General features: G+C 38.1%; 2 protein-coding genes, 1 long non-coding RNA gene, 1 other non-coding gene and 1 pseudogene across 7 annotated transcripts in view; 3 read left to right on the top strand and 2 right to left on the bottom strand.

Annotated features, from left to right (window-relative positions):
- Positions 1–1,231, top strand: part of LOC111329894 (uncharacterized) — a 4,569-nt gene extending 3,338 nt beyond the window's left edge. Inside the window, exon 3 of the transcript XR_016001420.1 lies at positions 75–1,231. This is a non-coding gene — a transcript (uncharacterized LOC111329894). The remainder of the gene's footprint in view (positions 1–74) is intronic.
- A 5,620-nt stretch (positions 1,232–6,851) lies between these two features.
- On the bottom strand, positions 6,852–11,581 carry LOC148731547 (uncharacterized). Of its 3 annotated transcripts, none has more exons than XR_016001431.1 (4): positions 11,232–11,581; positions 9,357–9,463; positions 8,387–8,460; positions 6,852–7,833 (listed from the first exon to the last, which is right to left on the bottom strand). It is a non-coding gene; the product is annotated as an uncharacterized LOC148731547 (long non-coding RNA). The 3 variants fall into 3 exon arrangements; XR_016001429.1 differs by having other exon boundaries at positions 9,357–9,443; XR_016001430.1 differs by lacking the exon at positions 9,357–9,463 and having other exon boundaries at positions 11,232–11,580.
- Positions 7,004–10,021, top strand: LOC148731548 (TNF receptor-associated factor 5-like; annotated as a pseudogene). Its single transcript, XR_016001425.1, has 5 exons — positions 7,004–7,086; positions 7,166–7,624; positions 8,402–8,578; positions 8,732–8,967; positions 9,547–10,021. The product of XR_016001425.1 is annotated as a TNF receptor-associated factor 5-like (transcript).
- Positions 11,582–12,269: 688 nt separating the features above from the next.
- The window catches only part of LOC111329874 (uncharacterized), a 17,059-nt gene continuing 14,328 nt past the window's right edge, over positions 12,270–15,000 (top strand). Inside the window, exon 1 of the mRNA XM_088760528.1 lies at positions 12,270–12,526. The gene's annotated coding sequence lies outside the window, so the exon portion shown is untranslated. The remainder of the gene's footprint in view (positions 12,527–15,000) is intronic.
- Positions 14,006–15,000, bottom strand: part of LOC148731546 (uncharacterized) — a 6,809-nt gene continuing 5,814 nt past the window's right edge. The window contains exon 8 of the mRNA XM_088761923.1: positions 14,006–14,148. Coding sequence (XP_088618049.1) covers positions 14,006–14,148 — 143 coding nt within the window. The remainder of the gene's footprint in view (positions 14,149–15,000) is intronic.

The following is a 15,000-nucleotide window of genomic DNA, read 5'->3' as shown; positions in this document are numbered from 1 at the left end:
ATTATACTAAAAAGCATTGTTATGTGTTCTTAAGACTTTCTGTGCAGTAGCAAATCCGTACGCCTCTTTTTCAGTTTAACCGAGGAAGGATAGCAGCCAAATATGCTTGGGTATTTGGCATAGTCACTACCGACTTTAGTCCAGCACGTGGTTACTTCCAATTTGTAGAGAGGCGGGATATCGCGACACTGGATCCCATAATCTCGAAGTGTATCCGACCAGAAACAGAAGTCTACACCGATGACTGGGCCTCATACAGAGGTATGGAACACCGTATAAACAACGTCGCCGCGCACTGAATTGTCGTACATGCCCGACACTTCGTTGATCCTGTTACTGGCGTCCACACTCAGGAGGTAGAGTCCTGCTGGAATAATCTTAAGTTGGGGCAAAAAATAAGAAGAGGTATGAAAAAAGAAGATCTTCCATCATACCTGGACGAACAGATGTGGCGTCAGTGGAGAGGGGGGCCTCACAGGCAAATTATGCAAAATTTTCTAGAAATTTTGCCCCTTCAGTATGCAATTACCGATGCAGCACCTTAATTTGTTAGTTTTAAGGCCACGGCTGATACTTAACCTTGAAGAAAATCGTAAAGACACATTTTTCTTCTACTATATCTTTTAAAAATTTTTTACCTTAGCTGCTTTCGATGCGATTTAGCGAAAATTTTAAAGACATAACCGACTGATGGAAGTTTATGAACATCGTGTTTAGAAAGATGATTTTGTATGATAACAATCAGCAAAACAGAAGCAGAGTTTTTTAATTCAAAGTTTGCCAGAAGTTATAATCGCTAAAATTTGTAGTTGGAAATCCGCCAGTTGTTGAAACCCTTTTAATTCTTTCCAAAAGCGCTCTCTTAGAATTCCGTTCCTGTCAAGAAACACTAACCTTTCAGCCGCTCTAGATTTTCGCATGAAGAATTCATGCAGAATTTGAGTGTAGGTGGACCAAAAATAATGTTGGCGACATATCATAACATGTTTATAATTCGAGCGAGATTCCCATGTTAAATTTGATTTTATTACGTTTTCGCATCTTTCCTTTGACCAATAAAAAAGACAAATGTAAAATAATATTACAAAAGACTGCGTTTGTTCATTTCTTCCCTAACTAATAAATTTGCTTTTCATTGTCGCTCAATTAAATCATGATATTCATTAATCCAGTAACTGTTAAATGTTATACTTACGACCATTCCATGTTTAATAAAATCTAAAAAAGCAAATGTAGCCTCCTTGTACGTTTACATAAGGTCATATCCAAAGCGCCGCTCCTCGATGGATGGCCGTAGGAGGAACTCCAAAAACGAGCTGGATATGAAGATAACGCGGAATCCTAAAGGAAACGGCTTCCCCGAAAATAACTGTTCCCCGAAGGGACTGGAAATTTCTTGCCTTTTTTAGTTTTCTTTCCTTTGTTTTTGAAATAAGGCCTTCCAGATTTAGAGGTTAGAAACTCTCTGATCTCAAGCGAATGCTGATGACTGCGAGACTGAACGACGTAAAGTTATTTGTGTTTTTATTTCGAAAATTTATTTAAGCTGTCTGACAGCAGTCAAATGATTCCATGTAATTAGTTACACTGCTATACAATGTGTCCATAACTGTCCCCCTACGATACCAAAATTTATAGTTCCTTTCAAGTTATGTCCATACCGTACAAGCTGCTTTGTTCTGATGTGAGTGGCTAGTAACACATATAAATGGAACTTTTAATTTCATGTGTTACGTGTTCGCTTTGTTAGGAACGACTGTTTTTAATCACCCGAATGTGACAGCTTCCTGAAAGAAACGGCCGCCCAAACTGAACTAACAGCCTCCTTTGCTTGCTAAATCCGAAAATTACGGGGGGGTTGTTACTTACAGAACTCCACGGTATGGTGTAGGGCAGGTGGGGTCCAATGGGAAGGGATATATATTTTGTTCGTGTCGTTGTGAGTGCGGTTTCGAATGGTCATGCGAGCAAAAGGTTTTTCTGACCGAGCACCAGTAAGTCTTGAATACAAAGGATATTCAGGAAAATGCCATCTCGAATCACAGTGAAGTCTTCCATGCAAATCACAGTAGTTATACCATAGTTCTCAAAAATTAAATTGGTGATTAAGCTCAAACCAAGAGACCGTGATGTAGGTCATAGACTCTCGGATAAAGCTAATAAACGAAAATATACTTCCTTAAATAAGCGTGTATAACCAAAAGTTGAAAATCTTTTAAACTTGGATGACTCTGCTCCTTGCCCGAATGTAACGGTGAATAAGCTTAGCTGACTATTTTAAAAGGTACGAAATACATTTTTTAGTGCCTGATGACAATATATTGTCAGCCTGAAAAGCTATGCCATTGCTGTAATTGGTTTTAAGGCACACTATTCTTAAAAACAACAAGTTTTTCAAATTAACGCAAAGCTATGGATTGCTCCTGAAGCGCATTTAATGAGTTTTGCCCATAGAGGCGTATGCTCAGAGTTAGCCAAGATAACAAAAATGAATAAAATTTGCACAGATATATTTGAAGAAAGGATCATTTTAAGAGAAAAAGGTTAAAGATCAAAGTTTATGAACTTGTTTCTCACGTGTAAACCATTTAATGGAACCCTTGGTTGCTCAACGTCTCTGCAGTTTAGTTTGCTGTCATCCCGAACCTTTTGCAGCCTTTATGTTCCCCCTGGTTCCACTGAGTTTGTAAAACTGCTTTTCAAGTCTAAAAACCCGTTGATGATAGCAAGATGTCTCCTCTGTGTCTGCCGCGGGCGTTTCATCAGCTGCCCGTTCCCACGCCAGAAGTGCTATGAATACAACAACAAGAAGCCTTTTGGTATTGATCGCTAAACACAGTAGTAACTAAGAAGGATGATAAACTCTCCCCAACCCAATCGCTTATTGGTGTTCCAAAATAATACAACGGCGGCCATGCTGGTGTTCCAAAGTTGAACTCTTTTCTTGAGTGAACACTTTCTTTATTTCCAATAAGTTTGCATGCAACGTGAGTGGTAACGCGCTATAAGATTTTAAGTCGGAGGCTTTCTTTGCGAGCTCACATGTCTCTAGCTTACAGACACCAGAATAAATTTACTTCGATGTTTCAGGACAGGACACCCGCCAGAGCTCTGGGTATCAGGTGCCGGTATTATTGAAAAAGCTGTTTATGTTTGTTAGTATCATGATATTTTTCTCTCGACGAGGTGTATTGCTTTTCATTCTCCCCCAGATAAGTTACAATACAATGCATATACAATATTTAAACATGGTGAGATTTAAAGCTGTAAGCTTGTAGGACCATGTAGAAAATAAGTTGTAAAAAAACAAAGAAGCTTTCACTGAGGAAACTATAGGGCGCAACATGCAGTTGACTGAGCATTTTGAATCAATCTTTCATGACTATTTGTTCGCTTATCGCAAATTTCACAGTTGTCCCACGGCTCTTTTAGCCTTAACAGAGGACTTGAGAGCTGAACTTGACAAGCACAACATTATTGGAACGGTAGCGATCGACCTTAGCAAGGCGTTTGATTGCCTACTCCACGATCTGCTCCTTGACAAACTTAATTTTTGTGGACTTGAAAAAAATTCCGTTTCACTCTTACGGAGTTATTTATCTTCCCGATATCAACGGGTTACTGGGGAATACTTTCTCCACGTGGATGGGTGTGCATACCGGAGTACCACAAGGGTCATTACTAGGACCGCTATTGTTTAACATCTTCATGAATGACCTCATATTCGCGGTTGAGAATTGGAGACTTCTTAGTTATGCAGACGACACTAAACTCTATTTATCAAACCATGATCCCCGAGCATTGGAGGAAGGTATAAACCGAGACTTAGCCAGTACAACACAATGGTTTCGATAGAATGGGATGGTAGCAAATCCATACAAATATCAGGGTTTGGTGTTAGCTGATTTGGTGTTAGCTGATTAACTGATGAAACACTGATTGGGATTTCCAGTTAGAATGCGCAGGGAGGCCAATACCTATTTCCAGTGAGATAAAATTATTAGGTGTAACATTGGATGACGAGCTGAAATTTGATGCTCATGTTGCATCAATCTGTCGAAAGGTGGCGGGTCAGGTTAATGCTTTAAATAGGCTCAAAAATATCCTGCCTCTTAAAACCAAGGAAGCACTTTATCGCGCATTTATTTTACCTCACTTTGATTATTGTAGCCAGATATGGCACCACTGTGGGGAAAGGAATACAACGAAAATGGAGAGGGTAAATCAACGTGCGCTCAGATATGTATATAAAGATAAGGTTATTTCATATGAAGAATTGCTCGATTGTATCGCCTTGCATACGACACTGAAGAGTCGTCGGAGGACTCAAGACATGTTGCTAACGGTCGATAACTGCTTTCAAAATACGGCTCCCAGACCTATTGCTGACTTAGTTAAACTAGGAGGAATGATTTCAATTTAAGAGGTACTAACAAGCTTTCCTTACCTAAGATGAACAGTACCAAGCATGGTCTTAAGTCATTTCGTTATTTTGCCGCTAAGACATGGAACGCGCTACCAGATGCTATGCGCGCAAAGGCTGGCACAAGAACGTTTTTTCACGATATCGCTCGCCTAAAATTTATTCAAAATATATGAACTTCATATATGCATTGTATCTGATTTATCATCACGGGTTTATTACGAATCAACTTAACGGCCTGCTCCCAGTTGGCTTGTTAGCTCAATTGGTAGAGCGCTGCACTAGTATCGTAGAGGTCAGTGGTTCGAATCCCGTAAAGGCCTGATTTTTTTCAGGTCTGATTTTCGCTAGTGCATAAATAGCGCTCTCTACTGCGAGGATCGTGCATCATAAGTATCTACAACCAAAGTTCAAAATATATGAACTTTATATATTCATTGTATCTGATTTATCATCACGGGTTTATTACGAATCAACTTAACGGCCTGCTCCCAGTTGGCTTGTTAGCTCAATTGGTAGAGCGCTGCACTAGTATCGCAGAGGTCATTGGTTCGAATCCCGTACAGGCCTGATTTTTTTTCAGGTCTGATTTTCGCGATTGCATAAATAGCGCTCTCTACTGCGAGGATCGTGCATCATACGTAAATATTTTACTTAATGTACCTAATTCTTGATGTAGGTTGTAATTTTTTTTTTAAATATTTTGTTGTGGGCTTCCTGGAAAGTAGCTTGTAGCTAAGTGTGTTACCACATTAAATAAAGAACAACTACAACTACAACAACTAGAACTACAACTACAACAACAAAAACAACAACAACAACTAACTACAACTACAGCTACAACTACAGCTACTGCAGCTGCTACTGCTACTGCTACTGCTACTGCTACTGCTACTACTACTGCTACGACTACTACTACTACTACTGCTGCTGCTGCTGCTGCTGCTGCTGCTACTACTACTACAAACAAGCCGTGCCTCCAGAATCGAAAACTAAATCAGTACTATGTACTTACTGAGTGGGAGTGCCGGATAGGAAACTATTTGGTTCGAGGTCATGACGCTTGGACGAGTGCAGCAAGGTCCGTGTCTCGTGACCGTGAGCCAAATATTTTTCCGTTCGGTCTGAACATTAAGGAGCTCCTCCCAGGGGTTTTAGGAACAAGGGAACTGGAACATTTATCAAATTACTTTCACGGAACAAGAGAACTCTTGAATAGATTGTTGGGAACAAGCGAAAATAGATCTACTTTCAATAGTATTTTTTTTTTTAACTTTCCGAGCCTCTAAAATATAAAACAAATATGGGGAACAACGATAAACATTTTAGGGGATAAAGGGAACAGCGCAAAATTTTCGGGATCAAGGGAACATGAGCTAAAAACATTTTTGGGAACAAGGGGTTTTGTTAATGGGGAAAAAGTAATGAAATCCAAAATGATTAAGGGATCAAGGGAACATGTACCCTCCCTTCCCCCATGTAAATAATGCCTAAGCGGATGTCACATTTTTAACCTACGTGACATCATTACTGGCCGCCATTTTAATGTCGCGTGGCGCCAAACCTTTCAAATTCAATCTTGCATTCTCAAAAGACGAAACACCCTTTCAAACAGAAAAATTTAAAAAGATTAATGTTCAAAACCAGACAAAGCGCGCCCGCGACTGAAACTCTTTCTAGCCTTCAGCGTGGCATCCCCTTCGTGAGAACGTCATTATTACAAAGGAAAGGCATTGATAATGGAGTGGGTTAATAATAACCAATAACCTTTTATGGAGAAAATCTCATCACATCACTGTGGTTCTCAAAAAGGTCCTAAGGGACTTGGCAATAAACTGGGAAACCCCTTTACGTGACGACCTCAATAAAATGGGGGTAAACCGACTAAACAAAGTAATCCATTAAATTCAAGACCTTGCTGAATTATTTGATGATAAATGTACCAGTTATTGCCAATACCAGAACTTGAACAAGGGAAATGAATTTATTAACTGCACAAAGGTAAAAATGACCTTCGAAAATCTAAGCATACTCTGCTTGTAATCTTAGGTTATTTGAGCAGCTTATACTAACAAGGAAACTTTACCGTTTCAGGCCGTGACCGAAGATCTCACACTTTGAAAAATGCCTCATCAACAGGGTAATTCCTTATTTTCTAATTTTGAGGACGTCACTTGAAAACCAGATAAAGCGCGCTCGCGAATGAAACTCTTTCGAGCCTTTAGCGTGGCATCCCCTCCGTGAGAATGTCATTATTACAAAGGACAGACCTCGATGATGGAGTAGGTTAAGGTAAGATACTAGGGAACCCCTTTATGAAAGGACATAAATATTAAGGGCTGAGCCAACTAGACAAGGCATTCATTAAATTCACGACCTGACTGAAGAATTCAATAATAAGCGTACCCACTACCGACAATACCGGAACCTAAACAAAGGAGATTAATTTATTGACAGCGCAACGGAAATGTTGACTTTAAAAATATCACACTCTCGTAATTAGAGGCTATTTGAACAGCTTACACTAACAAGGAGACTTTACTGTTAAAGACAGTAATCGAAGATCATTATTCCATAAAAATGTCTCATCAAAAGGCCGAAGTGGTTTCCAAGTGCAACGAATTAACTTTTCTGCGAAAAGTGGATTTGGATTGCTGTATTTGGTGAGTTGAATATCATTGCCGACTTTCATATTTTGCCGTCGCATTTCCAGTGCGACTATATTGCCATTTTCCTTTTCAGTTATAACATCGTGTTAAGGCCCGTTACCGTTGCCTGTGGGCACTCTGGCTGCCAAAATTGCATGGAAACTTGGGCGGAATCCAAAGTCACACCGGTATGTCCCCAGTGTCGGGCTAAGTTTCGAAAAGAAGAGCTGAAGATCAAGGTGACGATGGACAAGGCCACCCGAGATTTGCCTGTTAAATGTAACAGCCAAGGCTGCCAGTGGAAGGGAAACTATAGCGATGCCAACGATCACCTAAAACATTGCCCAAAAGTACGAGAGAGGTGCCCCAACGAAGGATGCCAGCACGTAGCGGCACGGGAAGAAATGACAGCACATGCTTGCCCCAAAGAAAGGATCGCATGTTCAGGATGCCAACTGCGCGTAATGAGGGAAAAACTACAATTCCACCGTAGATCTTTGTGCAGAGATTCTGCAGTTCTATGTCCCTTGAGATGTGGAGCGTCATTACCACGGTATGTTGCACTGATTCGGATAATTGAGCATTGCGATGTTTTAGTGTTGGGCAATTGTTTTAAGTGATGTATTTTTCGGAAATTTTTCACATGAATAGCAGTATTCCTGTATTTTCTTTATTCAAATTGAAGATCACGGGCAGTCCTAATTTGTGTCTGGTGTTACACATTATGGAACTTTGTGACTCAGCTGCATTCCCTAAATATAACTGAAAGAGAAGAATTATATTTCATGATCAAGAAACGATTTGAGAACAGATATAATGCCTATCATTCAATGGGGATCTAGGGGAAGGGCCAAGTGATACTCCCAAATGACTTTAAGTCCCCCATCCCCCCCAACCATCCCCTCTACAGGGCTGTAGCCAGATTTCAGGACAAGACGAGGCAAGCTTCGAGCGCCGAAGGCGCGAGCCGCTAGAGGGGTCTGGGGGCATGCCCCCCAGAAAACTTTGAAATCTAGAGGTTTAGAATTGCTCTTTTAAGGATTTTCCGTGGCATTTTTCTTCAGAAAAGTCAATCTTAAAGAAAAAAATTAAAAAGGCCAAAATTAAGACGAGGCAATTGCCTCGTCTTGCCTCATGCTAGCTAAGGCCCTGCTCTAGATCTCCCCAAAGTTTACATCAAAGTCAATTTATCTACAGAACCACCCTAAGGGTGTCGCGCTTTCCTCACTTTCTCTTTACCACTTTATTTTTTATCAAATCAACTGTTAGAATATATAACACCAGTAAAAATGGAAGATCTTGAACTATCACATACCTCTTTGAATTTTAGAAGGAACATCAACCTACATCTTCACCAATGCCCAGAGAAAGCTTTAATATGCCAAGTACCTGGGTGCAAAAAAATTGTAAAAAAGGACATGAACGTCCATTTGAAGGAATCGACCACCACACATTTTCCCTCCAATCAGGAGAAATCAAACGACTGCGTGGAGTAATATACTATAAGGTAAGCTGCCTTTTTACCAACCTAAAAATTAATAAACCTGTTCCAAGTATGTGGGGAAAAGGATAGCAACTGTTGCATTTACCTTCAAAATCTTACCTAGAAACCTTTTTTGGTACATTTCATAATAGCCGTAAAAATCAATTTCTGTTTTAGAAATGCGACACAGAACCTATACAGCCCAAAGTGGACAGGGTTGTCTCCTTTTGTTGGAGAATTCCAAATTTTACAGAGAGCAGTACACAACAACCTTCAACTGCTGATGGAGACAATCCCTTAACAGGTGGGCCATTTATAGATGAAGGCTACAGATGGAGAGGACTGTACTTCAGACAACAAAAATTGTTCCTGCAGCTTCTCTCAGCATCCCATCCAGTTAGTGCAGAAGTTCAGTAAGAACATCAATTATTTTGTGTAAAGTATTTATCGGTGTATTTAAAGGACGATGGTACCTTTGCCTTCTTTCATGTCCCAAGAGTGACTAACACTATTTTCCTCACAAATCCAATACTCAATCAGGAGTAAAAGGTTATGAGAATTAGTTCACATATGGCAAAAGAGAAACTGATTACAGGTTTAAAAAAATAAACTAACAAATGGGACTTGAGAAGAAATGATGTAAAATGCTAAATTTGCTGTATGTATGTTACTAAATAAAACTTAAAAGTATTACAAAGGTAAATAATGATACGAAAAGAACAGTAGACTAAATAACATAGATCTTCAAACAGGAAACTAGAGAGGTGCATGAAAAAAAAAAAAACCAAACACTTCATCATACCTATTCATGCATCACGGTGACCATACTAGAACTTGCTAACTGGTACATTCAAAGCTGAAACCGGCCCATGTATTTCCCCTGTTTAAGCTGAGAGACAATACCCAAATCTGGCATAAAAATACACTATCATAATGATAGTTAAGTGGAACAATGTTATGATACGTAAATATATTGAATTTTCATTTTAAAGAATTGTAATGGCCCAAGGAAGTTACAAGGGGCAGGTGCTGGATTCAGACATGGCGTCCATGAAAGAAGGAGAAATGTGGGGTAGGAGGATACTGAACGTGGAAAGTCTACTGGATGGAAATGGAAGCCTTGATGTTAAGTTTATTATTTACTACCTCAACTTGTACTAATTACGTTAACAGGTCTTAAAATGTTAAGTTCAGTCAATACAAAAACAAAAAAAAAAATCTTACCCAGCATTTTTATTTATCTCTTACTTAGCAGTCATAAATGTCTTGCTTGTGCCTTTAATTAACCAGCATTTTTATTTATCTCTTACTTAACAGTCATAAATGTCTTGCTTGTGCTTTTTTGTCATGACCCCAAATTGAGAATATGGTTTTTGCAGTCTATAGAGGGTTAAGTCAAGTTGTTTATAAACTAAGGTCAGATCAACAAGCATTGATTATTTTGTTAAAATTGAAAGGTTACAGTTGTGTAATTTAGCTTTTACAGTTGATTAGATTAGTAGATTTAATAACACATAACTAAATTAAACATTTTAAGATCTGTCAATGACAGAAAGCTATTTCCTGTGAACTAATTACATTAACGGCTTATTTATTAAATAGAACTTACAACTGGACATGAATGTTCACCATTGATGCTTAAAGGCTAGCCTGATACAGTTCTAATCTTTAGGTCATTCTGTATATAAAGTCTTCTTTCTAAATTGCTTTATCTACCTCAATTATAATTTTAAAGAACATGATTTCTCAATCAGTGTTAGAAGAAAAAGTTTACATTAGCACATAGCATTTTTAATGCTGTTTTTCAAATGAAATTTTTCTAAATATCATCTTTCTATTTGTTTGCAAGAGATGAAAAAAATCTCTTTGTTTTAGCCCATTTCCACTATTGTGGATCTCTGCAGGCAGCTACACATGAATGGGGCTGTTTTGTTTTGGTTCGAGTGCAAACCATGATTGAGAGGCCAACTTAACAAAAGCTAGGATAATTTTTAAAACCTGCCTCTGCTATGCATTCATCACTAACAATATGAAAACACTGAATTTCATTAGTTACAGTACAATCTGCTAAACAATACCATTTGTCATCCTTGCTGGAAAAGCTTGTTTGTTAGTTTACTAGTTTGTTTGTTTGTTTAATTGTTTTATGAAAATATTTTGATCTTACCACCTTCATGGCTTATTTATCAAAGTAATATAACTTATAATTGAGTGTTATTGTTCAACATATATACTTAAAAACTAGTTTGATACAGTTCTAATAAATTCTTTTTCTGAACTGCATTATCTAACTTTACTTAGGTTTTAAAGAACATGATTTCTCAATCAATCTCAACTCAATGCAGATATATCTTTTCAGAATTTTTCTTGCCATATTCTCCAAAACATTTTAATGTTTCATAAGAGTTGTGTTCCTTTCCATAGTTGAAAATGACCAATTTAAATAGAGACACGAAAGTGTATTGAGCTTATGTAATAAAAATGGAATGTTTGTATTGTTGCATGCTATCTTGTATACCTTTTGGTGTGGTAAACTTGGGGTTGGAAAGATGGAGGAAATGTACACTCCAGTTTTGAACTTAAGTTTGAAACTGAACAAAACGTTACTATAAATTATGAACCAGCGGGTCACAACACCCTCCCGTAAAACAATGTACAAGAAAGAGCCAATGCTCACCTTAGTGTCATTTCCTTCATCTCCTTAGCAACATTAAATTTTGCTTCTCTTATTTTTTTCTTTCAAATTCGACGGAAAACATACTTCTGAAAAGTCCCCAATTCACGAACTAAATTCGACAAGTTTGCCAGAATCATGGCCATTCTCGCTCGTCCCATGCTCCCTCCCAAGTCTTGGTACCAGATTACCTCTCATTTGCTGAAAGAAGATTAAACTGAGCTCGATACCAAACCGAGCTCGATCAGAAATCGAGCTCGATATGAAACCAATACCGCAAGGCAAACCGAGGACGATAGAAATCGAGGCAAACCGAGCTCGATAAGAAACCGAGCTCGATTAGAACAGATTGAGTTTGTGGATCACATTTGGTATCTGGGCAACCGAGCTCGGTGTATGTTCACCGTACTCGAATAGCGATTCGAGTACCAGTTCAAACCAACCTTGGATCAACGAGCTCGAAATGCGGTCAATTCTATTCGAGCTCGATCCAACTATATCGTGCTCGATCAAAAAGACGAGCTCGACAAACTCAATCTGTTCTAATCGAGCTCGGTTTCTTATCGAGCTCGTTGATCCGAGGTTGGTTTGAACTGGTACTCGAATCGCTATTCGAGTACGGTGAACATACACCGAGCTCGGTTGCCCAGATACCAAATGTGATCCGAGTTTGTCGAGCTCGTCTTTTTGATCGAGCACGATATAGTTGGGTCGAGCTCGAATAGAATTGACCGCATTTCGAGCTCGTTGATCCGAGGTTGCTTTGAACGGATCACATTTGGTATCTGGGCAACCTAGCTCGGTTCATGTTCACCGTACTCAAATAGCGATTCGAGTACCAGTTCAAACCAACCTCGGATCAACGAGCTCGAAATGCGGTCAATTCTATTCGAGCTCGATCCAACTATATCGTGCTCGATCAAAAAGACGAGCTCGACAAACTCCATCTGTTCTAATCGAGCTCGGTTTCTTATCGAGCTCGGTTTGCCTCGATTTCTATCGTCCTCGGCTTGCCTTGCGGTATTGGTTTCATATCGAGCTCGATTTCTGAACGAGCTCGGTTTGGTATCGAGCTCAGTTTAATCTTCTTTCAGCAAATGAGAGGTAATCTGGTACCAAGACTTGGGAGGGAGCATGGGACGAGCGAGAATGGCCATGATTCTGGCAAACTTGTTGAGTTTAGTTCGTTAATTTGGGACTTTGTAGAAATATGTTTTCGGTGGAATTCGAAAGAGAAAACACAACAGGAGCAAATAATGATTTAATTCTGCTAAGGAGATGAAGGGAAGGACACTAAGGTGAGCACTGGCTCTTTCTACTGCATTGTTTTAGGGGAGGGTGTTGCTACTCGCTGGTTCATAGTTTTTAATAACGTTTTGTTCAGTTTCAAACTTAAGCTCAATCCCGGAGTGAACATTTCTCGGTTATTTTTAATCTCAGTACTGTAACAAGAAACTTTTTCCCTCCATTTTTCCAACCCTGTGTTTACCACACAAAGTATACATAACAGCATGCAACAATACAAACAATCTAATTTTATTGTAGAAGCTCAATACACTTTAGTGCTTCTGTTTTAATTGGTCATTTGTAGCTAGGAAAAGGAACCCAAATCCTATGTAACATTAAAGTGTTTTGGAGAATATGGCCAAAAAAATCTGAAAAGAAATGTCTGCATTGAGTCGAGATTGATTGAGAAACCATGTTCTTTATTACCTAAATAACGGTTGCTAATGCAGATTAGAAAAATACTTTATGAGAACTATATCAGGCTAGGTTTTAAGCATATATGGCGAACAATAATATTCGGTTGTAAGTTGTATTATTTTTATAAATAAGCCATGAAGGTGAACACTAACATTCGGTTGTAAGTTATATTAGTTTGATAAATAAGCCATGAAGGTGGTAAGACCAAAATATTTTCATAAAACAATCAAAACAAACAAACAAACAAGTAAACTAACAAGCTTTTCCGGCAAGGATGACAAATGGTATTGTGTAGCAGTTTGTACTGTAACCAATGAATTTCAGTATTTTCATATTTTTAGTGGGTAAGGCATAGCAAAGGCAGGTCTTCTTAATAACTATTTCTAGCGTTTGTTAATTTGGCTTTTCAGTGATGGTTTGCACTCAAGAAAAAACAAAACAGCCACACTTCTTTTTAGCTGTCTGCAGATATCTACAGTAAAGGAAATGGACTAAAACAAAGAGTTATTTTTTTTCATCTCTTGCAAACAAATAGTAAGAAGAATAATATCAAAATCATATACTTAATATATACATTATCAGAGACCATGGTGGATTTACAACATTAATTTTCATGAAACGTAAGGCTTGGCAGGCTACTATAATTGTTAAAAGCTAAATTTTGAAATATAAAATTAATATACAGTTGAAGTTGTGTTTGTTTGACTTATTCTATTCAGATATTGCAGAACACAAATCACACTAATATTATTGATACCAGTGAGAGAAATACATCTTTGAATCCAGATTAAATGTTAACTAAATAAACGCAGAATTGATTATTTTGTTCAAAAGTGATTAATTTTTAGGAAATAGTTTGTTAATTGACAACAAAGAGGTTTCTGTCATTAACAGGTCTAATTCAGTTAAGAGTGTTTCCATAGATCCACTGATCTAATCAAGTGTAGAAGCTATTACACAACTGCAACAGTTCACTTTTAACAAAATGATCAATGCTTGTCGATATAACCTTAGCTATGAAACCTGTAGCCTGACCTAGCCCTCTGCATAGACTGAAAAAACCATGCTCTTTTTTAATAATTGCATTTAGTCACCTCTTCAAAAGAATGATTCAGGAGTGGCAGCATGGATTGTTCAACATTGTTGCAAGCTAACTCCAGCATGTTCTCGCACCTCCAAACCTCACTGGTTCTGCTTGGAGCATTGCAGGGAGCCCCTAAAATAAAAGTAAATAATAATTGTTAATCAAGTGTCCAGAAGGAAACAGAACTGGTTGAGTGTTGTAAGAGAGGTGCAGTAGGTGTTAATTAAATGTATTATAAAGCATGTTAAACATACTTAGAAATTAAAGTATTATCTATGTGTAAGTGAACTTCAAAACAATGCCAAAACAATTTGCATTTAGTAAGTAAGACTGTATCGGATGAGTACCACACATTGTAAACAAAATGAAAATACAAAGTTAAATACCCAGTTGATAGGTTCATGTTCTCAAACTCATGCTATAGTTTACAACATATTTTGCACTCTGAAAAGAGTTCTGCAAATAAACTGGTTACACTTCATTAAGGCAATTTAACTGTGTACAGTGTATCATTTGGCATGTGATTGCAGTTGTATTTTTACATGTGACTCCCGACTTTTCACTTTGGATCTAGCTTGTATATTTGAGTGTAGTGTGAATATACTGTCACATGTGCTTTTTTTCCTTTCATAAATATATGACCCAGTTGCATGCAATGTGCTGGAAAGATCAGTTGTGAACATTTCCTTCATTTTGTAGATAATAATCCTTCAATTTAATTGTGTACAGTGTATCATTTGGTGCGTAGTTGCACTTTTATTTTTACATGTCCTGACTTTTCACTTTGGATCTAATCTGTATATTTGAGTGTAGTGCAAATATAATTTCACATATGCTTTTTTCCTGTTATGGATATTTGATCAAGTGCATATTATGTGCTGAAAAGATCAGTTTTGAACAGTTCCATCATTTTGTTGATAATAATCCTTCAATCAGCTCTCTGGGGCAACTTCATCTTCTTTTTGTCTTTAAAACAATCACAGA

Source organism: Stylophora pistillata, chromosome 5 (genome assembly GCF_964205215.1).
Source record: "Stylophora pistillata chromosome 5, jaStyPist1.2, whole genome shotgun sequence".
NCBI classification, from domain to species: domain Eukaryota; kingdom Metazoa; phylum Cnidaria; class Anthozoa; order Scleractinia; family Pocilloporidae; genus Stylophora; species Stylophora pistillata.
The sequence above is the reverse complement of the archived record's forward strand: the minus strand, read 5'-3'. Positions and strand labels throughout refer to the sequence as shown.